General features: G+C 37.4%; 1 protein-coding gene across 10 annotated transcripts in view; it reads left to right on the top strand.

The window, feature by feature from the left end:
• The window catches only part of FRRS1 (ferric chelate reductase 1), a 72,632-nt gene extending 46,497 nt beyond the window's left edge, over window positions 1-26,135 (top strand). For 6 of the 10 annotated variants that reach the window (XM_086391396.1, XM_086391395.1, XM_086391397.1 and 3 more), the window contains 9 exons: window positions 1,101-1,248; window positions 12,915-13,028; window positions 14,590-14,702; window positions 17,463-17,549; window positions 22,018-22,115; window positions 22,365-22,423; window positions 23,557-23,700; window positions 24,826-24,887; window positions 24,971-26,135. In XM_086391396.1, the coding sequence (XP_086247522.1) occupies window positions 1,101-1,248; window positions 12,915-13,028; window positions 14,590-14,702; window positions 17,463-17,549; window positions 22,018-22,115; window positions 22,365-22,423; window positions 23,557-23,700; window positions 24,826-24,887; window positions 24,971-25,063 (918 nt within the window). In that variant the 3' untranslated portion in view covers window positions 25,064-26,135. The remainder of the gene's footprint in view (window positions 1-1,100; window positions 1,249-12,914; window positions 13,029-14,589; window positions 14,703-17,462; window positions 17,550-22,017; window positions 22,116-22,364; window positions 22,424-23,556; window positions 23,701-24,825; window positions 24,888-24,970) is intronic. The other 4 variants (XR_015160562.1, XR_015160563.1, XM_086391400.1 and 1 more) reach the window with 2 other exon arrangements.
• The last annotated feature ends 259 nt before the right edge of the window (window positions 26,136-26,394 follow it).

The raw sequence follows: 26,394 nt of genomic DNA, 5'->3' as shown, positions 1-26,394 counted from the left end.
TGGTCCATCTTCTGGCTATACGACCAACAGTGCCATGGCTGTGGTGCAAAATAGCTTCCAAACCTGCAGCTAGCAGCAAAGACCAAACAGGGTCCTGGGAGCAGAGTTCCTATCTTACAGTCTGGGAGAAACCTTTCTGCATTTTATTATATATGTGTGTAAATTGTATGTACTTAAGTTGTATAGCATGATGTTTTTATATCCCTCTCCATAGTGAAATGATTGCTAAAATCAGGCTAATCAATATATCCATTGCCTCAGTTACTTTTTTCTTTTTTTGTGATGAGAACAGCTGAAATCTACTCTCTTAGCAAATTTCCAGTATACAGTCCAGTAATATAAACTACAGTTACCATGCCCCTTTTCTATGCTTTAGCAAGCACAGGAAAGTTTTCTTTTTTAGTAAAAGATGAATTCTTGTTTGTTTCACTTAAATTCTTTTTTATTGCATCTGTTAAAAATATTTTATAATTTGTTAAGATGGTCAAAAAAGCTTGCAGACAGATTTTTAAGAGGTTTGTTAGTGACACAGAATTTCTTGATTGATGGGAAAGAGGTGGATATATGGTAGGTGCTGGTTCAGTGCCTTGGGCAATTGTCTTAAGTGCCCGATGTTGACATCTGTGCCAAATGTGGCCTATTTCTGGTAGAGAAGTGTCATTTTCACATGGCAATTGACATGAAAATGAATTCCGAAGGGGCAGTAGCTACCACCTCGTGACATGTTCTCTGCATAGCTTTCTTGTGAGGTTAGAGCTTCTCACAAGTTGCATTTTGGCTACTAGTGTATTACTTGCTAAGTATTTCTTTAGTGTTGTTGATTGTATATTAGGGGCCAGATGGAGTTAGTGCATCTGCCAAAGTTTCTAGCCTAGGTAGTAAAAATACTATTTTTGCCAAGTGGGATAAACACAAATAAACTGGGAGAATGTGTTTCTTGTCCTCTTCAAAGAGGAAGTGGAAAAACAATGACACTGCAGACAAAACATGCACAGAGGATCTTAGAGAAAGGAAATTGAACAGGTCCAGGATTTTGATCACATCTTATTTTTAGCAAATATTTGGAATGTGCTGAGAAGACCCATTGTGTGTGTTTGCAGGATCCTCTTGAGGACATGGCTTGGAGGTTGGTGGATGGTGTTATGCAGTGTTCTTTCAGAAGAAACATTACCCTTCCTGGGGTTAAGAATAGATTTGATCTAAATGCAAGCTACTACATATTTGTAGCAGATGGTGCAGCTGTTGATGGTAAGTATATTGAAAGAAAACTATCTTTTTAAGGTTTGTCTCTTATTTTTTTCCTTTCCCTCATTTTTTTGGAGAGACTATGGTAATTGCTCTTTTTTTGAGATATGCATTTGTGAATAAAGAGTTATCAAATTCTTTTCCATCTTTGCCTGACAGTTTGACCTCGGTTGACCTTCTAGCTTTGTTTCCCTGGAAACTAGGTAAAGGTAGTGTCAACTATGTTATCAGGCAGCACAATAAATGTGATTTCTGGCTGGCAAACTGCATTTGGACCAGGAAAAACTGTAAATACCTGATTGGATATAGTGACTTTGGCAGTTTCCTTGCAGGGACCCTAAAGGCAGGACTGTGTGGGGTTTTTGCAGGACATATCGGCTCTTGTGGATGACCTGTCCAATATGAATCTCATCTCGTTGGACCTGAGCTTTCTCCAGGGTGGAAGAGAGGGGTAAAGGGAATAACCCTTAACAGCTGAGTAAGCTTCTACAGGACCTCCCTTTGAAAAAGGATACCTCGTGGTGCCCTGCAGGTGAACTGTGTTTCCTGTCTCACAGCCTTCTAAGTCAGTCGGATGCTAGGTATAGCTCAAGGAAGTTTTATGAGTTTGAATGTTTAGTTTATCTTTAATACAGCCCTGGTAGGTACTGAAACACATTAAAAAGAATAAAGAGATTTTGTTTAAGGTCTTAGCTAATGATATTCCGAAGAATTGCAGGAAATGCCAAGGTAATGTTGTAGTTAGTGACTCATCTCCCAAACTTAATATCCTCAAACTTGGAGCATATGGCCTACTCTGAAAGTCGTGAGGCACTGGGCACACAGAATGGAAGAATGGGGGTAAGAGAGGAGGAGGAGAAATGTGGTGTGGGCAAAATTGTGAAAGCCTTGCATAGTCTATCATGTGGTTTATTTATTTTTAATTGAAGTACAGTTGATTTACAATGTTGTGTTAGTTTCTAGTGTACAGCAAAGTGATTCAGATATAGATTTGAAACTATACATGTATTTCTGAAAAAAAAATTCTTTTTTAGATTCTTTCCACTATAGTTTATTTTTTATTTTTTTTAGTGTTTTTATTTTTTAAATTTTTTAAAATTTAAATTTATTTATTTTAACTGGAGGCTAATTACTTTACAATATTCTATTGGTTTTTCCATACATTAACATGAATCCGCCATGGGTGTACACATGTTCCCAATCCTGAACCTATTATAAGATATTAAATATAGTTCCCTGTGCTATACAGTTGGATCTTGTTAATTATCTGTTTTGTATATAGTAGTTTATATTCTATTATGTTGTTTAGATTTTATCCTATAGGTAAAGTAGAGGTTCAAAAGGTTTTAAAGAGGATGAAATATCTACTCAGTGTTAGAGAAAATTTAGGAATATTTACAGGTTTAGTTGTGGGTGATATGTTTGGTTATCTTAGGCAAATCGTGTATTCTTACTTGCACCAACAACAGCAAATGTAGCTTGAAAATAACTTTGGTTAAGTGATAATAATGGGTAAAATTACTTAGTACATAATGAGGCCAATTGTTGGCTCAGCACTATCATTAAGGTTTTCATTTTATCTTCATAGAAACCTACACAAAATATGCATTATTATTATCCCTATTTTACCTGGAAGGAGACAGGCTTCGAGAGGTTAGGTCATTTGCCCAGATAAGTAAACAGTGGAGTTGGAATATGAACCTAAACTCTTTGAGCTCACAGCCTCAGTGTTTAATACCTTCTAACATGGGAAATGTAGGAAATGAATTTTTAATGAGGAAAAACTCAAACATTTGCATTTTAAAACATATTACTAAAGTGCAGGTAATTGTATTATTGTTATCTGCAGCTGTCACTTACAATAAATTGTATGTATCTCATTATTTCTTACAGAAGTTTTTTTTTTAAACTATACAGTTTAAGAAATACAATTTATTAAACTTTCTTTTAAGGTTTCTCTATATATGTTTTTAAATTTTTATTTATTTATTTACTGACTGTGCTGGTCTTCCTTGCTGCGTGGGCTTTTCTCTAGCTGTGATGAGCAGCGGCTACTTTCCAGTTGTGGTGTGCAGAGTTCTCACTGGGGTGCCTTCTTGTGTTGCAGAGCTTGGGCTCAAGGGTGTGAAGGCTTCAGTAGTTGCAGCACAAGGGCTCAGTAGTTGTGGTTCCTGGGCTCTAGAGCACAGGCTCAACAGTTGTGGTGCACAGGCTTAACTGCCGTGCAGCATGTGAAATCTGGGATTGAAGCCTGCATTGGCAGGTGGATTCTTTACTACTGAGCCACCAGGGAAGCCCTCATAGAGATCTTATGAATAGATATTATATTGCCCGTTTGTAGAGATAAGAGAACTAGAGCCTAGAAAGGTGAAGCAACTTGTTCAAAATCACACAAGTAGCAGACTCAGGAGTTAAACTCAAGTTGATTCCAGTTACAAATGCTGTGCCCTTTTCATCATATCCAGCTACTTCCTTTGGTGCCCAGAATGTCATAGGTACTCCAAAAATGATTATCAACTTGAATGGATGACTTAAATTGCTAGAATATTTAACAGTTTGCATTTATACTTTTAAAAGTTCATACTTTAAAAGAAAAAGTGTCATTTATTTTTAAAAATTTCTTTATTTTTAATTGAATAATTGCTTTACAATACTGTGTTGGTTTCTGCCATACATCAGCATGAATCAGTCATAGGTATACATATTTCCCCTTCCTCTTGAATTTTCCTCCCACCTCCCACCCCTTTAGGTTGTCACAGAGCACCATTTTGAACTTCTTGAGTCATACAACTAAGTCTCACTGGCTATTTTACATCCATGGCACCCCACTCCAGTACTCTTGCCTGGAAACTTCCATGGGTAGAGGAGCCTGGTAGGCTGCAGTCCATGGGGATCGCGAAGAGTCAGACATGACTGAGCGACTTCACTTTCACTTTTCACTCTCCTGCATTGGAGAAGGCAATGGCAACCCACTCCAGTGTTCTTGCCTGGAGAATCCCAGGGACGGGGGAGCCTGGTGGGCTGCCGTCTATGGGGTCGTGCAGAGTCAGACATGACTGAAGCGACTTAGCAGCAGCGGCAGCAGTGTATATGTTTCCCTGCTACTCTCTCCATTTGTCCCATCCTCTCTTTCCTCCCTGCATCCCCTGTGTCCATAAATCTGTTCTCTATGTCTGCATCTCCATTGTTGCCCTGAAAATAGATTCATCAGTACAATATTTCTAGATTTCATGTATATGCATTAATATATGATATATGTTTTTCTCTTTCTGACTTACTTCACTCTGTATAATAGGCTCTAAGTTCATCACCTCATTAGAACTGACTCAAATGCATTCCTTTTTATGGCTGAGTAATATTCCATTGTGCACATGTACCACAGTGTCATTTAAATAGGTGAATTCCATTGTACTATAAGTTATGTGTGTTTTTGGGTGTATGGTGATGACATCTGTTTCTTCTTAGTCCAGCATTGTAGTAATTAGAATGCATTTTCTGATAGAAACAATATTTTAATTAATTAGTATTTTCCTGGAAAAACCGAGTTTGTGGATGATACATGTGCAGAACAGAGCATTGTTTTATCTCCCTCTTCTGCTGGTGTTGCTATGCTCATGGCATGGTAGGGAGAGTCTCTATCATGTTTTATGGTATTTTCCAAAGTGTGGGGATCAAATAACTTGCTTCAGAACCACCTGGAATGACTGCTGAAATGCACGTTCCTGAGCTCCATCCCAGACTCACTGAATCTCTGTTGTTTATGCTTGGAATCTGCATTTTAACAAGCATTTCAGGGGATTGTTCTGTATACTGTGGTTTGATAACTTAGTGCTCTAGGACAGTGTTCTTCCAACGAAGGTGTACATATTGTAAGACAGTCCAGGGGATACAGAAAACAAGCTAGAACTTTCTATTTAGATTTATTTTATCTCACTAAAAGTTTCTATTTTAATAGTGTTAAACAGATTAAAATAATAGTACATGAATATGTTTATTAACAAACATATACATAAATCATAGACTTTTTTTTTTAACTGGTGGAGTGCAAAGCAACAAAACCAAACTGCAAAACAAAACAAGCCAACCTGGACATTATCAGTTCAGGGAATTTATTTTTTAGTTCCTTTGTTCAGTTCAGTTCAGTCGCTCAGTGGTGTCTGACTCTTTGTGACCCCATGAATCGCAGCACGCCAGGCCTCCCTGTCCATCACCAACTCCCGGAGTTCACCCAAACTCATGTCCATTGAGTCGGTGATGCCATCCAGCCATCTCATCCTCTGTCATCCCCTTCTCCTCCTGCCCCTAATCCCTCCCAACATCAGATTCTTTTGCAATGAGTCAACACTTTGCATGAGGTGGCCAAGATATTGGAGTTTCAGCTTTAGCATCATTCCTTCCAAAGAAATCCCAGGGCTGATCTCCTTCAGAATGGACTGGTTGGATCTCCTTGCAGTCCAAAGGACTCTCAAGAGTCTTCTCCAATACCACAGTTCAAAAGCATCAATTCTTCATCATTCAGCTTTCTTCACAGTCTCTCACATCCATACATGACCACTGGAAAAACCATAGCCTTGACTAGACGGACCTTTGTTGGCAAAGTAATGTCTTTGATTTTGAATATGTTATCTAGGTTGGTCATAACTTCCCTTCCAAGGAGTAAGCGTCTTTTCATTTCCTGGCTGCAGTTACCATCTGCAGTGATTTTGGAGCCCAGAAAAATAAAATCTGACACTGTTTCCACTGTTTCCCCATCTATTTCCCATGAAGTGATGGGACCAGATGCCATGATCTTTGTTTTCTGAATGTTGAGCTTTAAGCCAACTTTTTCACTCTCCTCTTTCATTTTCATCAAGAATCTTTCTAGTTCCTCTTCACTTTCTGCCATAAGGGTGGTGTCATCTGTATATCTGAGGTTATTGATATTTCTCCCAGCAATCTTGATTCCAGCTTGTGCTTCTTCCAGCCCAGTGTTTCTCATGATGTACTCTGCATATAAGTTAAATAAGCAGGGTGACAATATACAGCCTTGACATATTCCTTTTCCTATTTGGAACCAGTCTGTTGTTCCATGTCCAGTTCTAACTGTTGCTTCCTGATCTGCATATAGGTTTCTCAAGAAGCAGGTCAGGTGGTCTGGTATTCCCATCTCTTCCAGAATTTTCCACAGTTTATTGTGATCCACACAGTCAAAGGCTTTGGCATAGTGAATAAAGCAGAAATAGATGTTTTTCTGGAACTCTCTTCCTTTTCCATGATCCAGCGGATGTTGGCAATTTGATCTGTGGTTCCTCTGCCTTTTCTAAAACCAGCTTGAACATCTGGAAGTTCACAGTTCACGTATTGCTGAAGCCTGGCTTGGAGAATTTTGAGCATTACTTTACTAGCGTGTGAGATGAGTGCAATTGTGTGGTAGTTTGAGCATTCTTTGGCATTGCCTTTCTTTGGGATTGGAATGAAAACTGACCTTTTCCAGTCCTGTGGCCACTGCTGAGTTTTCCAAATTTGCTGGCATATTGAGTGCAGCACTTTCACAGCATCATCTTTCAGGATTTGCAATAGCTCAACTGGAATTCCATCATCTCCACTGGCTTTGTTCGTAGTGATGCTTCTTAAGGCCCACTGGACTTCACATTCCATGATGTCTGGCTCTAGATGAGTGATCACACCATCGTGGTTATCTTGGTCATGAAGATCTTTTTTGCACAGTTCTTCTGTGTCTTCTTGCCACCTCTTCTTAATATCTTCTGCTTCTGTTAGGTCATACCATTTCTGTCCTTTATCGAGTCCATCTTTGCATGAAATATTCCCTTGGTATCTATAATCTTCTTGAAGAGATCTCTAGTCTTTCCCATTCTGTTGTTTTCCTCTATTTCTTTGCATTGATCGCTGAGGGAGGCTTTCTTATCTCTCCTTGCTATTCTTTGGAACCCTGCATTCAGATGCTTATATCTTTCCTTTTCTCCTTTGCTTTTCGCTTCTCTTCTTTTCGCAGCTATTTGTAAGGCCTCCCCAGACAGCCATTTTGCTTTTTTGCATTTCTTTTCCATGGGGATGGTCTTGATCCCTATCTCCTGTACAATGTCACGAACCTCTGTCCATAGTTGATCAGGCACTCTGTCTATCAGATCTAGGCCCTTAAATCTATTTCTCACTTCCCCTGAACAAAATACAGTTCCCCCACAGATCACTGTTGCTTTCGTTGTTTTTGTTGTTGTTTAGTAGCTCAGTTGTGTCCGACTCCGTGACCCCATGGACTGCAGCACTCCAGACTTCCCGGTCCTTCACCATCTCCTGGAATTTGCTCAAACTCATGTCCATTGAGTCAGTGATGCTATCCAACCATCTCATCCTCCGCCTCCCCCTTCTCCTGCCCTTAATCTTTCCCAGCATCAGGGTCTTTTTCATGAATCAGCTCTTTGCATTAGGTGGCCAAAGTATTGGAGCTTCAGCTTCAGCATCAGTCCTTCCAATCAATATTCAGGGTTGGTTTTCTTCGGAACTGACTGGTTTGATCTCCATGCTGTCAGGGGACTCTCAGGAGTTTTCTCCAATACCACAATTCGAAAGCATCGGTTCTTCAATGCTCAGCTTTCTTTATGGTCCATCTCTCACCTCCATACATGACTACTGAAAAAACCATAGCTTTGACTATGTGGACCTTTGTTGGCTAAGTTTCTGCTTTTTAATATGCTGTCTAGCTTTATCATAGCTTTCCTCCAACAAACAAGCGTCTTTTAATTTCATGGCTGCAGTCACCGTCCTCAGTGATTCTGGAGCCCAAGAAAGTAAAGTCTATCTCTGTTTCCACTTTTTCTCTATCTGCTTGCCATGAAGTGATGGGAGCAGATGCCATAATCTTAGTTTTTTGAATGTTAAGTTTTAAGCCAGCTTTTTCACTCTCCTCTTTCACCCTTATCAAGAGGCTCTTTAGTTCCTCTTTACTTTCTGCCATTGGAGTGGTATCATCTGCATATCGGAGGCCATTGATATGTCTGATGGCAATCTTGATTCCAGCTGGTGATTCATCCAGCCTGGCATTTCACATAATGTACTCTGTATATAAGTTAAATAATAACCAGGGTGACAACATACAGCCTTGATGTTCTCCTTTCCTAATTTTGAACCAGTCCATTGTTTCAGTCCATTTGTTGTCTGGTCATATATGTGTGGATCACTTATATGCTGCACTCTGCTTAAAAACAGTGAGACTTTATGAGGCTGAAACCCTTTTTCAGAGCAATAATATCTCTGTAACCCATGTAAACATAAATAGAACAAAGGTCATCCTGGGCAAATTTGACAAGCTCAGGAGACATTGTTTAGTAATGCAGACTGAAGGTCAGAGGGACTGTGATGCTGAATCAGAAGCTTCTGATGATTCTTACAGACTATGCTAAGCTCCAAAGGACACTACATTATTAGCAAAAACAAAAATTAACCAGTTTCTTCATCCAAATATATCACTTCATCCAAAAGTGATTCAGCAAAAGTGATCAATATTAATATACAGATGAAATTGCTTAATGTTTTCAGATTTCAGATAACTTTTCAGATTTTCATTTTCTACTAATTTTTCTTGTTATTCTCATATTTGGTGTTAAGCTGGCATATAGCTATCTTTCTGTTCTTTTTCTAACTGCTGAGGTGTTTTATTTTTCTTACCTTTTCACAGGAAATTTAATTCTCTTCTCTGGGTATCAACAGTGATTGTAGATTACAATTTGAAACATTCAGAAAGCAGATACCTAAATATTGTCACATTTCTTTACATCATGATGTTCAGTAACTAAGTCAAACCATAGCTTCGACTATACGGACTTTTGTCGGCCAAGTGATGTCTTTGCTTTTTAATACCTTGTCTAGGTTTGTCATAGCTATTCTTCCAAGTTACTAAATCATGATGATTACATGACTATTAAACATTCATGTCTACTAAATGCAGTGAATAAAATGGTATAAATGTTTACCCAATTCCCTTGTAAACAAGGTTGTTTTGCATAGTATTAACAAATGGAGTTAATGTATAACACAATGTCAGTGAGGAAAAAAACCTTCTCTGTAAATAAATTATTCTATTTATATAAATATATTCTGATTTTTTTCAGCACACATTTACAAACTGGATCAATGAAAAGAAACAAGATATATATTTTACTATAAGAAGAAAAACTTGAGAAATGACCCACAATGGGAGAAATCACCTAGGAAAAGGGGTCAGAAGCAAACAAAAGATAATTGAGAGTTAAAAGTATTGTCATATTTAGTAAAACCCATTTAAAACCTTGTTCTAACTGCTATTTTACCCTCAGAAAGCTTTGTCTTATCGTGAAATAAGCCATCATGTGAAATGCTGAGTCTGAACTGAAAGACAGAACTCATCTGTGTGAATACATTATTCACAATGAGAAAATCTACCAATTTAAATAATTAATGTAGAGACCCCATTATCACATGACCTGGTATTTTGGCAATTTAGGAATAATACTGCAGGAAGTGAAGAGAAAGCATTGTATGCATATGCTAGGTTCTGTCTGCCTCTTTGTGACCCTATGGACTGTAGACTGCCAGGCTCCTCTGTCCATGGGATTATCCAGGCAAGAATTCTGAAGTGAGTTGCCATTTCCTTCTCCAGGGGATCTTCCTGACCCAGGGATTGAACTTGCATCCTCTGCATTGCAGGCAGATTCTTAACCGTTGAGCCATCAGGATGCTAAACATGAACTCAATGTCCCTTAAGGCAAAACACCAAATTTATAATGGAGCCATGCAATGGAACACCAAAATTATATGGATTTCTGCTTTAATGAAGGTTACGTTCATGTTAGTCCATGGCTCCATGGTACTTCAGTTTTAAAACACTTTTCTTCCAACTTGATTCTCACGCTGTTAAGAATGTGGTCTGGTTTTTAATACTACCACTGTACTAATCCAATATTTTTAGGTTCTTCAAAGCCTTCCTTGTCATTTTCAATAGGTTTTTTTTTTCATTATCTTCTATTTGACATTTTTGTAGCTTCTGATAGCTATTGTCTCCTTTTTCTTGACACTAGTCTATAGGTATTCATTATAAAAACGTCTCATTTTTTGTTTTATCTCTGATCTTCTCTGGTATAACAAGACATGATATAATTGTATTCACCAAATGAATAACCAGGTGTCCAAACACTAGTTTTTGAACAGTCCATTTTTCCTCTGTTTCTAAAGGCTCTTTATCATACACTAAAAACCTGTCAGTAAATCACATTATTTCTAATTTATTCTTCCACCGATCTATTTGTCTATTACTGTACTGTTTGAATAATAGGTTGTAAGTTTTGATAAAGCATGATTCCCCTCCTAGCTTTCTTTTTTCAGGAATTCTTGCCTCCTCTTTGTGTATCTGCTCTTCTAGATAGAGTTTAGAAATGATTTGTCAAGTTTCATTAAAAATCTTATTGGGTTTATGATTGGAATTGAAATTTTAGATTAATTTGTGGGATAATCAACATCTTTGAGTCTTCCTATCCAGGAATATATTGGGAAATTGCATTGATTCAGATCCTGAAGTATTCTTCATGTCTTCCTATAGGGCTTATTTATTTTTGTTACCTTGTTCCTAGGTATTTTATAAGTTTCTAATACATACTATTGTGAATGGAATTTTTTTTCTGACATTTTCTCAATTTGTTGATGTTTAGGAAAGTTATTGATTTTTGAATGCTTATCTTGAAAGTAGCCAGCTAGTTTTCCAAATTAATATCTTGGATTTTCTAGATAAAACATTGTGTTTTGTGCAAATAATGATATTAGCAGCCCTCGTTTTCTTTCTTTTCTTGTTTCACTGCATTTCTTACTTCTCCCAGAGTAGTGTGGAATGATAGTGTAATATGGCAAATATTCTTGTCTTATTCCTGATTTTTATGGGATTGCTTCTAATATTCAGTGTTGTCTCATGTTTATTGTATTTTTCTGGGGGATATATTTTATTGTGTTTAGGATGTATTCTGTTCCTACCTTTACAAAGAGTTCTTGTCATGGGTGTGTGCTGAATTTCATCTACTGTCTTTCAGGCAGCAACTGACATGACAGTTTATCATTACTTATGTATATTTCTGAACAGTGAACAATTCTCACTTTCCTGGGATGAAAGTGCTCGGTCATGTCTTGTTATTCCCTTAATGCAGATTAATATAATTCACTAATATTTTATTTAAGCTTTTTGCATCTATATTCATAAGTGTTTTTGGTGTATGGTTATGGGATTGTGTGTGTTTTTGTGTGTGTGCATGCCTGCCTCATGTTGGTTTCAGTGTTATGCTAATCTTATAGAAAGAACTCAAGAAGAGTTTAAATAAACATGAATTTTTGAAGTTAAAAAAATTTTAAAGTTGTATGATAGAACTCATTCACATAACAGCCTGACTTAGGGATGGAAATATTTGACTAATTATATAAAATTTTATTGTTATTATTCTCCAGATTTGCTACTACTTTGATCAATTTTTGTAATTCTAGATTTTCTCAGAAAGTCATCTACTTCAGTTAGATTTTGAAATATTTTTGGCTGACTTAAATTTGTATATACCATTTTTATATAATTTTAAGGAATATCTTCATATCAGCAGCTATGTCATTGTTTTCATTTCTAATATTGTTTGTGATTTTTTTTTAATCTTGTGGTCAGATTTATCAAAAACAATTTTATTGGCTTTTACAGAATTAATTTTTCTCATTTTTAGACTTATTAGTTTGTTAATTTCATTCATTTATTTTTAATCCACCTTCTTTTCTGGTTTCCTAGGTTATGTTTTGTAATTTTAAATGCATCTTTAATTAAATTATTTACTTCAAAGTCTTCTTAAATTTTTTTAAGAGAATGCTTTAGAATGATTAAAAACTTTTGAATAGTACCTTGATTATATCACCTGTGTTTTGATATAAAGTGCCTTCATTGTTATTTGTTTAAAAAGGTTTTTAATTTTAGTTTTGACTCCTATGTATCCTAAGGATTATTTAGAAGAGCTTTATAAGTATCTAGCTGGACCACTTTTTCCTAGCTTTCTTTTGTTAATTTTTATTTTGCTTAATTTTAGTTAGATAAATAACTTGTAAACATATTTCTTTTTGGAAGTCATTGAAGTGTAGTCTGTGGTCTAATACTTACTTGAGACAAAGATTCATACCATATCAAATTTCTTAATTATTTTAATTCTTTTTGACACTTGTATTCTAAAAATTATGTATGTTCCATAATTTGTATACTCATTCTTCTAATGATGGACATTTAGCTTGATTGAATTTGTATGGCCAGTGTAAAGAAATGTTTCTATGAACATTCTTGTGTATATATCTTTGGTTAAAAAGGGAATATTTCTGAAGGATTGATTCCCAGAATGGACACACATCCATTCATAGCAACATAAACAAACTAGCTGGAATAATTCTATACATTACAGATTTTATTTTATAAATAATGAATATTATTATAATATATTAAGGCTATATATATTAATATTATATTAATACACATTGCATATTAATATAATATCAGTATATAATAGTATATATCATCTCTACTGAAATTTATTTTTTATTACCTTAAGAAATTTTGTTTTCAAGCCATGTCATTGTCTCTCCATTCCTTCTCTCCTGAGAAAGTAATTCATCTTCATTTTCTTAAAAAATTTCAGGTCGAATTCATAAGCATTCTCAGCAACCTTTGATTACATATGAAAAATACAATGTGACAGGTGATCCAAAGAACATAGGAGGATCCCATTCTTTACTCCTTCTGAAGGTTCATGGTAAGTTACATGTATATTATTACTACTTTGTGGAATAAACTTAACTTTGTGGGATAAATTTAATGCTGGCTAGATTGAGAAGGATAACAGGCACAATTTAGCAAATATCCATAAATCTTCTAAGTTTAGGCAACAACATTTGCAGGTAGCATTATCTATCTTAATGTTTACTATTTTTTCACAAAAAGAGAGTAGGGCTATTTCAGTGGTTTTAACCCTGACTTATATTAAAATCACCAGTGGAGCTTTTAAGGCATTTATCAATAGAATTTTTAAAAAGTACACTAGTTTCTAATTGCAGCCAGGATTGAGTATTATTGGGTGAATTAACTTTTATGAGACTTTAATTATGCCATTTATTAAAATAAATGGTAATAAATTAGTAGTTTGCGATTGTGATTGTTTAATTATAATAGTAGTTTGGTTTCAAAGCTTCCCTGGTGGCTTATATGGTAAATAATCTGCCTGCAATACTGGAGACCTGAGTTTGATTCCTGAGTTGGCAAGATCCCCTGGAGAAGGGAATGGCAACCCACTCCAGTATTCTTGCCTGGAGAATCCCATGGACGGAGGAGCCTGGTAGGTTATAGACCATGGGGTCGCAAAGAGTCAGACACAACTGAGCAACTAACACTTTCACTTGGTTTCAAAGATGTAATTTTTGTTGTTGTTGTTGAAGAACTGGTCAATGTACAAGAATTTGAGGGTATACAAAGTAACTCAGTGCTATCATTATGTATCACATACTTAAAATGAAGGGAATCAAGTTGGAAGAGCAGTAGCCTAGAAATAAGGCTCTGATGTACTCTGGTTGTACAAGTAAAAATTGATTTCATTTGAAAAGCAGTCCAGTTATTGTTGAAAAATGAGGTTAAAAATAGGAGAATAGTGTAAGTGTATACTGTACTATACTCTACTTTTATAAAATATTAATACTGGCAGGGGACTTTCCTTAATTGGTATATTACCTTTATATACTCAGAATTATCCATTCTAGTGGGAGTTTCAGTAAAACTTGAAAATATCTTTATTGTTGTTATTTCACTTCTACTAGTAGCTCTAGTTGAGCAGTAATTGGATTCAGAAATAATGTGCCTATTTGTTTTCCATTATTTTTAGGAGTAAAATGTGAGACGATTCTGAGAAAACTATAGATAGGTTGTATTAGTGTAATGATTAAGAGCACAATTAATTAAAAAAAGACTGGATTCAAATTCTGACTTATAACCTTGGGCAAGTTACTTAACTTCTCTATGCTTTCCTTCCCCATATAGCAGAACTGGAATAATAATTGTAAATATTTTATAGGAATTGTTGTTAGGATCAGTTAGATTAATATGCATAAAGTACTTGGAGACAGTGCCTGGCATGATATAAGAGCTTTGAAAGTGTTGGCTATTAGAAGTAGTAGTGGTGGTAAAAGCATTGATCTTTAGGTTGTATTTATTATGTCAGCTGAATGTCTTGTTGATTGTTTACATTTTCTAAGCATTTGGATTGGTCATTTAAGAAATAGCTTGATTAGACTGTGTTGTCAACCATTGCATTTTCTCACCTATAGGTGCCTTAATGTTTGTGGCATGGATGACCACTGTTAGTGTAGGTGTACTGATTGCCCGGTTCTTCAAACCTGTTTGGTCAAAGGCTTTATTTGGTGATGCAGCTTGGTTTCAGGTAGGTGGAGAAATAGTTTAATGCAATTTCCATATTACTTGAATGTTGCAACATGAAAACACATGAATTAAGTGGATTTTTGGATGGTTATAGTTGTAATTTTGGAATCCTTATAATCTCTCTTTGCCCTTTGGTTTCCTAACCAACTGAGAATAGACATAAGATACTTGATGGAGATAAAAATAAAGACAGCTTTATGAAGGATCAGGCTGAGTTGGAGAATGTATCATTACCATGTGTGTTTTTTTGGAACACAGACCTTGAGTGCATGTAACGTGATCTTGAGTTACATGTCTAGTTGCAAAAGAAGATTAGAAGAGCATTCACCCACTGCACTGAGTACAGATGGGTCCAAGAAGGCAGTGCATGCATGCTCAGTTGTGTCTGACTTTCTGCGACCCCATAGACTGGTATCCCACCAGGCTCTTCTGTCCATGGGGATTCTCCAGGCAAGAAAATTGGAGCGGGTTATCATTTCCTTCTCCAGGGGATCTTCCTGACCCAGGGATCAAACCTGCATCTCTTGCATCTCCTGCATTGACAGGTGGGTTCTTTACCAGCTGAACAATCAGGAAAGCCCAGGAAGGCAGCAAAGCAGAAGAAAGAAACTGGTTGCTCACTATGCTGCAAAGCAGCGGTCCGTCCTCTGGTTGATGGGCTAGTGAAGGTTAGGCAATCCCTCACTCATCAGTCAGTTCAGCTCAGTCACTTAGTCTGTCCGACTCTTTGTGACCTCATGGACTGCAGCACGCCAGGCCTCCCTGTCCGTCACCAACTCCCGGAGTTTACTCAAACTCATGTCCATCAAGTCGGTGATGCCATCCAACCATCTCATCCTCTGTCATCCCCTTCTCCTCCCGCCTTCAATCTTTCCCAGCATCAGGGTCTTTTCCAATGAGTCAGCTCTTAGCATCAGGTGGGCAAAGTACTGGAGTTTCAGCTTCAATGTCAGTCCTTCCAATGAACACCCAGAACGGATCTTTAGGATGGACTGGTTGAATCTCCTTGAAGTCCAAGGGACTCTCAAGAGTCTTCTCCAACACCACAGTTCAAAAGCATCAATTCTTCAGCGCTCAGCTTTCTTTATAGTCCAACACTCACATCCATACCTGACTATTGGAAAAACCATAGCTTTGACTAGATGGGCCTTTGTTGGCAAAGTAATACCTCTGCTTTTTAATATGCTATCTAGGTTGGTCATAACTTTTCTTCCAAGGAGCAAGCGTCTTTTAATTTCATGGCTGCAGTCACCATCTGCAGTGATTTTGGAGCCCCCAAAAATAAAGTCTGACACTGTTTCTACTGTTTCCCCATCTATTTCCCATGAAGTGATGGGACCAGATGCCATGATCTTAGTTTTCTGAATGTTGAGTTTTAAGCCAACTTTCTCGCTCTTCTCTTTCACTTTCATCAAGAGGCTCTTTAGTTCATCTTCACTTTCTGCCATAAGGGTGGTGTCATCTGCATGTCTGAGGTTATTGATACTTCTCTCAGCAATCTTGATGCCAGCTTGTGCTTCATCTGGCCCAGCATTTCTCATGATGTACTCTGCATGTTAAATAAGCAGGGTGACAATATACAGCCTTGACTCATCAGTCAAGATTATGTATTTCCTGTGTAGGTGGGAAAAGAAATTGAAAGTGTCCTTTTTCATGCTGTCCCTTCCCTGGGGGATGAGGAAGCAGTCTTTTAATAGAAACATGGGCAAGGGTCAATAACTGACCCTCAAAACAAAATAAAACAAACCTTACCTTTCATTTGTCATGTAGGACGGATATTTGCGTATACAGTGAAAGATCAACAGATATGTGTTGAGATAGAATGTGCATGTCTGCTTGTAGAAAAAAAATATTGCTTATTGTAACAGTTTTGACTTTAGAAGAAGGTATTATTGAAACTTCATATAAATTTGTAGCTTTTAAGATTTACCTTGTCTAATATCATTTCTCAGTTTTGGCTGGCAGTGTTAATCTGTTTTATTTGTTCTCACTACTGATTGTCGTATGTCTTGCTCCTGTCTGTCTCTGCCTTTGATTGTTCGCTCTCTCTTTTTCCTCTTCTCACGTGGATATTCCCAACTGGAAAACTCTTTGTCTCCCTTTCAACCAGTTCAAGTCCTCCACTGTCTTCAAAGCTATAATATCTGCGCACATTGCCTGACTATAGGTCCTACTTTCTGGTGACTATATATGTGTGTATATTTACACTATATTTAGTGACCATAGGTCCTGCATTCTCTGGGGTAGTTTTGGTTTGCACCAGTTATCCTGGAATAATCCAGTATCAGTGCCCATTTTCACTCTCAGTATTCTCCTTGTTTGAATGATGAATTATACATTTCAAATATGTTTCTCTTATCTGCGGAATTAAATCCCAACCTCCCCAGGAAACAGTACTTTCTGTTTCCTTGGAGTTTCATTGTATGTAACCATTTTGCTTGGTGGTGGAACTTAATAAATGTGTTTGGAAGGAAATGAGTTTGGCAGGTAGGTGCTCTCTGTGTGTGAAAATATCCATTCCTGCTGTTCTGTGCAGGTGAAGTCTTGGCAGATGCTTTTGAGTGATGAGGTTGGCAGCTTAGACTTTTCTTTAAAGTTCAATGGTATAGTAAGATTTTTTTTTTAAACTGACAATGAACTGTGGTTAGATGTCAACTGAATGGGTACCTTCTGTGGATCTCAGCCCGTGATCTTCATGGTTACACCAGCTTCTTTCTCTTTTGTGTTCGCTCTCTTCTCATTTGTCATTTCACTCTTGCAGGTGCATCGAACTCTCATGCTCACTACTTCTGCCCTCACCTTTATTGCTTTCCTTCTGCCTTTTATTTACAGAGGAGGCTGGAACTGGGTAAGTAGATCTTACACAGAATGTTTTTTATTATATTCATGTGTTTAAAATTCATTTTGATGCCAAAGGAGATTGCTGCTTTTTTTCTCAAATGATGCATGAAAAGATATATCTTCATGTCCCTCTTTCTCTCCTTTTTGAATCATCTGATGAGTGTTTCACATGGCTGGTGTCAGGGATGGAGTTAGAATATTAGTGCAGATTACTTGGTAGTGGAATGTGTTTTTAGACAGTCTCAAATTTTAACTATATACTATGTAGCTTTAATGAGTTTTCTCACTATAGAACGGTGAAAGTTGAAAGCATGATATCTAAGGAACACGAACACTTTAAGTGGTTTTCTCTAATACTGTGACTATCACTGTTAACATTAGTTGTATTCCTACTATGTGAGCAGCTGTGCTAAGTGCTTTACATGTGCTATCAAAGTTAAACTTCAAATAAAGTCGTTACTGATGATAATCCCATGTCATTAAAGAAGAAATGGAGGCTTATTCTCAAATGTGGATCTCAAGTTTAGACCTTTACCCTGACTTGGAGACTCACACATCCAGCTGGCTACTCAGAAACTCAACTTGTGTGTCCAAGACATCTCAAGCAGTTCCCTTCTTGGGCCAAAACCTTGGAATTATTCTTAACTCTGCTCTCTTGCACACCCTGTGTCAATTCCATCAGGGAATCCCATTGGCAATACATGTCAAATAAAAGCACTTTTAACCATCACTGGCTACTCTGTGGATTTGAGCCAACATCATCTTTTTGCCTGAATTGTTACAACAGGTACCTAATTGGTCTCTTTACTTCAACCCTTGCCCATGTGCAATCTGTTTTCAATCAAGAAGCAGAGTGATTTTTTAAAAATGTAAATCAGATTATATCATTCCTATGTCCCAGACTGGTTTCTCTAATGTCTCAGTTTTACCCCAAGTTAAAGCTAAAGTCCTCTATCACTGGTTCCCAGTTACTCTCTGGATTGGTCTCCTCTTCCTTTGCTCAACCTTAGCTCATTTAATTTCATATTTGGCTAATTCTCAGCATGTTACTGATTTGTAGTCTTTACAAAGATTCTTTCTTTTTCCTAGGTCATGTGTCCTCTACTCCCTTACCTTCTGCAAGTCTTTGCTTAAATCATAGTTTCTCAAAGAGCCCTGCTCAGCTCTATTTTTTTTTTCTAAAGAAATGTTTACCTTATGTAATTTAATATAATTTACTTAAATAATGTATTTTTTCTTTTGTCTTCTCACACTAGTATGTGAACTCTGTGAGAGATGGGATATTTATGGGTATGTTTGTTAGTGTATCTATAACACTCAGATCAGATTCTGGTATGTGACATGTCAGTAAATATTTATCAAATGAATGAATGAGGCTTACTGAGAATCAGAGATGTACCTAAGGTCAGAGTCTGAGTTTCCAGTATACTCTTCTAGTTTAACAGCCAGTTAAATTTTGATATCAAAATTTGATATTTCAATTTGGGCTGTTGCCAAAAGGGTAAATATGGATGAATCTTGGGTCATAGATATTACTAGGAAACCTCCTTTCTGCTTTTTAAGTATTTTTAGACTGGTCAACCTATTTTTTAAAGGAAATTATGAAGATTTTCTGATATGACTTGAGACATTGGGACTTTATTTTCTCCAGGTACTTGTGACAAGTGTAATGCTTACTTTATAAACTTCGTAGCTTGTAGTCTTCATAGTTGTGACAAGGGTGGTAAAAAGGTAAAAAGCATAATTCTATAGCTGGACCCTTGGATTTGAATCCTCGTGTCATCACTGATCGGAGAAGGCAATGGCACCCCACTCCAGTACTCTTGCCTGGAATGTCCCATGGGTGGAGGAGCCTGGTGGGCTGCAGTCCAAGGAGTTGCTAAGAGTCTGATACGACTGAGCGACTTCACTTTCACTTTTCCCTTTCATGCATTGGAGAAGGAAACGGCAACCCACTCCAGTGTTCTTGCCTGGAGAATCCCAGGGATGGGGGAGCCTGGTGGGCTGCCCTCTATGGGGTCGCACAGAGTCGGACACGACTGAAGTGACTTAGCAGCAGTCATCACTGATTACCTGAGACATCTTGGGCAAGTTGCTTAACTTCTCTGTCCCTCAGTTTACTCAAATGAAGATAATAGAGTATCTATCTCATAGGCTTTCTGAGGGTTGATATTTAATTAACTGAATGCACTTAAAAGAGTTCCGGGCACGTTCTAAACAAAATAATTTTGTCACTGCTATTACTATTTTTTATTCAGTTGAGTTCAGTTGCTCAGTCGTGTCCGACTCTTTCCGACCCCATGAATCACAGCATGCCAGGCCTCCCTGTCCATCACCAACTCCCAGAGTTCACTCAGACTCATGTCCATTGAGTCGGTGATGCCAGCCAGCCATCTCATCCTCTGTCATCCCCTTCTCCTCTTACCCCCAGTCCCTCCCAGCATCAGAGTCTTTTCCAATGAGTCAACTCTTCGCATGAGGTGGCCTAAGTACTGGAGGTTCAGCTTTAGCATCATTCCTTCCAAAGGAATCCCAGGGCTGATCTCCTTCAGAATGGACTGGTTGGATCTCCTTGCAGTCCAAGGGACTCTCAAGAGTCTTCTCCAACACCACAGTTCAAAAGTATCAATACTTCAGCACTCAGCTTTCTTCACAGTCCAACTTTTACATCCATACATGACCACTGGAAAAACCAAAGCCTTGACTAGACAGACCTTTGTTGGCAAAATAGTGTCTCTGCTTTTGAATATGCTATCTAGGTTGGTCATAACTTTCCTTCCAAGGAGTAAGCGTCTTTTAATTTCATGGCTACACTCACCATCTGCAGTGATTTTGGAGCCCCCAAAAATAAAGTCTGACACTGTTTCCACTGTTTCCCCATCTATTTCCCATGAAGTGATGGGACCAGATGCCATGATCTTCGTTTTCTGAATGTGGAGGTTTAAGCCAACTTTTTCACTCTCCACTTTCACTTTCATCAAGAGGCTTTTGAGTTCTTCTTCACTTTCTGCCTTAAGGGTGGTGTCATCTGCATATCTGAGGTTATTGATATTCCTCCTGGAAATCTTGATTCCAGTTTGTGTTTCTTCCAGTCCAGCGTTTCTCATGATGTACTCTGCATAGAAGTTAAATAAACAGGGTGACAATATATAGCCTTGACGTACTCCTTTTCCTATTTGGAACCAGTCTGTTGTTCCATGTCCAGTTCTAACTGTTGCTTCCTGACCTGCATACAAATTTCTCAAGGGGCAGATCAGGTGGTCTGGTATTCCCATCTCTTCCAGAATTTTCCACAGTTTATTGTGATCCACACAGTAAAAGGCTTTGGCATAGTCAATAAAGTCTGCCATAAGGGTGGTGTTATCTGCATATCTGAGGTTATTGATATTTCTCCCGGCAATCTTGATTCCAGCTTGTGCTTCTTCCAGCCCAGCATTTCTCATGATGTACTCTGCATAGAAGTTAAATAAACAGGGTGACAATATACAGCCTTGACGTACTCCTTTCCCGATTTGGAACCAGTCTGTTGTTCCATGTACAATTCTAATTGTTGCTTCCTGACCTGCATATAGGTTTCTCAAGAGGCAGGTCAGGTGGTCTGGTATTCCCATCTCTTCCAGAATTTTCCACAGTTTCTTATGATCCACACAGTCAAAGGCTTTGGTATAGTCAATAAAGCAGAAATAGATGTTTTTCGGGAACTCTCTTGCTTTTTCGATGATCCAGCAGATGTTGGCAATTTGATCTCTGGTTCCTCTGCCTTTTCTAAAACCAGCTTGAACATCTGGAAGTTCACGGTTCACATATTGCTGAAGCCTGGCTTGGAGAATTTTGAGCATTACTTTACTAATGTGTGAGATGAGTGCAATTGTGCAGTAGTTTGAGCACTCTTTGGCATTGCCTTTCTTTGGTATTAAAATGAAAACTAGTCTTTGGTGGGCTTCAAATGGCTGTGCTGGTGTTGCTGCTACTGCTGCTGCTTTTGCTGCTGCTAAGTCGCTTCAGTTGTGTCTGACTCTGTGCAATCCCATAGACGGCAGCCCACCAGGCTCCCCCGTCCGTGGGACTCTCCAGGCAAGAGTACTGGAGTCGGGTGCCATTGCCTTCTCCGGTGCTGGTGTTAGCGGTCATCTAAGGTACTGGTGGAAGGGTGCAGCATTCCGTGATTGGATTCCATCACAACCATTTATGCACTATGTGGACCTGGGTACATTACTCACCATCTTAAGCCTCAGTTCCCTTGTTTGTGGAAGTGGGATATTGATAACTAACCATTAGGCATCAGAGTGAGCGTTAGTGATAATGTACATAAAGTATGTGCCTGACATAGACACTCAGTGAACAGTGTTTATTATTATTATTAAATGTTTATGGCTAGAGAAAAGCCCTAAGAAACTGCTTCTGTGTGTATTATTTTTAATTTGCAGATTTGATGGGCAGGATTAATACCATTAAAATGATGTATCTTTGTTCAGCATGCAGGTTATCACCCATACCTTGGTTTTATAGTGATGGTTTTAGCAGTTCTTCAGCTTCTTTTGGCAGCTTTCAGACCACCTTTACATGACCCAAGGTACTTGTAGTCTTTATTTATTAATGCCCTTAAGGTAGATATCCTTAATTGGCAAGCCAATTCTTTTTTTTTTTTTTTTTGCATTTTATAAAATTCAGTGATAAATTATATTTACTTAAAAAGGTTTTAAAATGTATTTCAGATAGCTGATGCCTAAGCAATAAGGGAAATTACATGCTTTTTATTCTCTTGGGAATTTATTGTAGTTCCATCACTTTAAAGAATACTGACTGGTTCTTTATTTGGTAGAAGGCAAATGTTTAACTGGACTCATTGGAGTATGGGAACAGCTGCTAGAATAATAGCAGGTAAGTAATTGTAATGCCACTTATTCATATATAATTGAAAATTGTTTATACTGCAAGTTGTAATTTGGCTTAAATGATTTTTAGATACATTAGTAACTGGAGTAATTGGTTGTTGAGGAGAAATCAGTCTTAAGCATTGAAATCCAGAAAGCAATTTCTAGAGGTAACTATTTAAGCTATTATTTCAGTTTCAAGGTTTTAAAAATGACTTTAAAACCCTCCTTTTAAGACTTCTTTTTAGTGTTTGCCTTTGCCAGCAGGATAAGTTATGCTGATGACCAAATATATAAGCAGCTCAGCTTGAGAGTCTGTCATGGATTGGGCTGAATCAGGCTTGGGGACCCAGCCCTCTGTCGCCAGGTTTTCTCCTTGGGAATGGTACCTTCCAGGGCAAGGTGTTTTTTAAACGTCAAGTATGATTTTGTAGTATTTTTTAAATGAATTAATTAATTTTAATGGAGGATAATTATTTTACAATATTATGATGGTTTTTACCATACATCAACATGAATTGGCCACTGGTGTATATGTGTTCCCCTCCCCCCATCCTGAACCCCTCTCCCAGGTCCCTCCTCACTCTATTCTTCTGGATTGTCTCAGAGCACTGGCTTTGGGTGCCCTGCTTCAGCCATCAAACTTGCTTGCACTGGCCATCTATTTTACATATGACAATGTATATATTTTAATGCTATTCTCTCAAATCATCCCACCCTCCCCTTCTCCCACTGAGTCCAAAAGTCTGTTCTTTACATCTATGTCTCCTTGTGATGCTTTATGTGATAAATACCTAAGCTGATCTCCTGCCCTCACATTTCTATGTTCTGTAGAAATCGTGGAAGAGGAGGTATAGTCAGAAGTGGCTTCCATACTTCTCCCCTCTCCTTCATTGTAGACTTAAAACTTTGGGCACCTCTTTCTTAACATTTGGTGGATTGTAATTATAATTTCCCATCTTAGCCTTTCTAGTCTTACAATAAAGACTAAATTAACTACTTGGTCTTAATTATTAATCTAATTCATCTCATAAACTCTTTTAGTATATTTCACTTGATATAATTCACACATGTATGCACACACATACATAGTTACCTCTTGAATTGTATTTTAACATGTGTATTTTCTTATAAATGTAGTGGCAGCAATGTTCCTGGGAATGGATTTGCCAGGACTGAATCTTCCTGGCCCATGGAAAACCTATGCAATGATTGGATTTGTAGCCTGGCATGTTGGGACAGAGATTATTCTGGAGATACATGCTTACCGACTCTCTAGGAAAGGTAACCTGCTCAAAGAGCAGTGTTGTAGAAACACTTTTATACAAACTGTTGGAATATAATTAGTTTCTCAACACTAATGGTTGACTCTTACATAGTATCTTACTAAAAATGTATTTCCATCACTCAGTCTATGATAAAAATAGTGGAAATTTTCTGCCTTTGTTTTTTATATTCATTAGTATTAGAATTTGTGAGTAAACTGCAAGGAAAAGATGGAAGCTTTTAGGGAAGATGCCTTCTTTGTAAGTACTTTTTTACTTTGCATGCTGCTCTGACGTGGGGCTAGAATGAACTGAGAGCCCTAAATAACTGGAGCTGAGAGACCCCTGAGATGGAGGAAGATGAGATGCTCATCCATAGTCAACACAGGGCAAAGCTGCAGATGAATTTTACCTATTCAACAGACTTCCTGAGTGCTATCACTTAAGTTGCCATCTGCATTATATATAGCTAGCTAACCAGCGTGCTACGTAAGAATGACTTAATACTTTGCCAGTGCTCTCTAGTGGCAAGGTCCATTTTGGCCCCAGTGCCAGGCAGGGTAAGATACCTGTAGCCATTAGTAGTGGAGAGATTAGCAGAGAATCAGTGACATGTTAGCCTGGTTTCTAGGCTAACTTCCTTTGTGTCCTAAGGTGGCCTCCTAAAAACAAAACCTCTTTGTTGTCTAGTGTGTGTGCTCAGCAGCTTTCTTGGAACTGAGTAGTAAAAACTGTCCTACTGTTTTCTGGGTCTTGATAGGGTAACATACATAGGATTTGAGTCCTTTTTTTTTTTTTTTTTGATTGGTATAGTTGATTTACAATGTTGTGTAGGGTTTGACCCCTAAAGGGACTTTTGATAACCACTAGATTATGGCTTGCTATTTAAAAAATATATATGTATTTAACACTTGGATTGTTAGAACTCTGACTAGAAAAAAGTCCTTTCACATGTATGCTGTAGCCAGCTTGACCTGATTTGTAAGAGCCTTAAATATGCAAGAAGTTTGCAACATTTGGTCACTTGAAATGCAAGAATGTACATCTTGGAAAATTGCCAATGCTCCAAATCAGAGCTTTCTTTGAGAATGAGTTTACCTGCATACCCACTGGCCTTACAAACTTTTGTTCTCGTTCTTGACAGTTGAAATACTGGATGATGATAGAATTCAGATCCTCCAGTCGTTTACCGCAGCTGAAGCAGAAGTAAGTTCTTTCTTCTTGTTTATTGGCACAAACCTTAGTGATCGGAGTTTCCTTTTTTCATATCTCATTTTTTTTTCTTTTAGGGTTATGTTTTTAAAAAGGTGGTGTTAGCAATTTATGTTTGTGGGAATTTGACTTTTCTCACTATGTTCTTATCTGCAATCAACCGTCTATGAGTGAGTGAAGACCTTGGCTTTTGCAGACCAGGCGATAATCACCATCAAGCCAAAAAACGTGATGCCTGTCCTGACTGCCTGGAATGTATTCATGAATTCTAATTAGGGAAGATCAGATCATGTCTATAGAGAAATTCTGAAATCTGGTCTTTAGAGATCAACATTCAGTAGGGTCCCATGGACTATAAACTGATGTCAAGGTTTATATATTATTCTGAGTCTTAATGGGAAGGTTGTGTTTGAGGAGAAGTAACTCAAATATTTTTTATGCTGAAATTTTAAGAATGTTAGCATTTAAGGAAAGAACTGTTTTAGAAAAACAAAAGGATGTCATTAGGACAAAATGGAGACTGTATTAAGGTAAATATATTTTGGACTTAATGGTGCTGTTGTACTTTAAAGAAAACATTTATTTTTTACTAGTTTCTATGAATGGTCTTTCTTAGGACTTTTTCCCTTTCCCCTTTCCTTAAGAATTTTTGAGAAACATATTTTTCAGTCCAGTTTTTTAGACATGTCCTTTGTTTCATGTATTTTGTTACTTCCCTGATAAAGGTAAAAGTGGGGTTAACACCATTTCATTAACATTTGAATATATTATTAATATTATAATTTCTTTCTTAGCAGTGAAATGCACATGTGCATCTTTTTTTTTTTTTCCCTAGGTCAAAAGTTTTATTCAGGTACAGAGATTCAGGTCAATTGGGTACCAGCCAGTATTTAATTCAAGAATAACAACAGCATTCCAAAGCTATTTATTCTAACTACTGTAGGTAATGACATCAGTTGGTATAGTTATGAAATGAAGTAGTTTTCCCCCTGACATTTAAAACTAATGAATGTAATTAACTGGCATTGTAAAATTATTCTCATGTGTAAGATCAACAATTAACTATACATGGCCAGTATTCAATGTAATACTTTATTTTCTATTGTGTGTCTTCATATATTTAGCTACATAGCTAAAATGACATTTTATATGTTAATTGTTTTGACTATGAGATAAAGTCTTAGTATTTGGAGATTGTAGACTGGCATTTCAAAATTAATAAAATTCTTGTTAGCATTTTAAGAGTTACTCTCTTTCTTTGTGCTACTAAAATAATACGGATGATTCTGTTTTGTTAGAAGTTTCTGATACTAACCATGAATTAGAATCATCAATATTATTTTCCTTCCTATTTCAATAATTTCTCTTTTATGATTGGCTCTCATATTTGCTATGGGGATTTCTAGCCAGTGGGTGGCACCGTAACACTACTGCTTTGTTCCTGTTTCCTTGTGCTGATTCATTTTCAGTACTTAATATCTCGGGGTGGCATACCCCTTAA

This window comes from Bos grunniens, chromosome 3, assembly GCF_055505025.1.
Source record: "Bos grunniens cultivar Pamir isolate PY7600 chromosome 3, Bosgru_T2T1.0, whole genome shotgun sequence".
Taxonomy (NCBI): Eukaryota; Metazoa; Chordata; class Mammalia; order Artiodactyla; family Bovidae; genus Bos; species Bos grunniens.
This window is presented reverse-complemented; position numbering and strand designations above follow the sequence as displayed.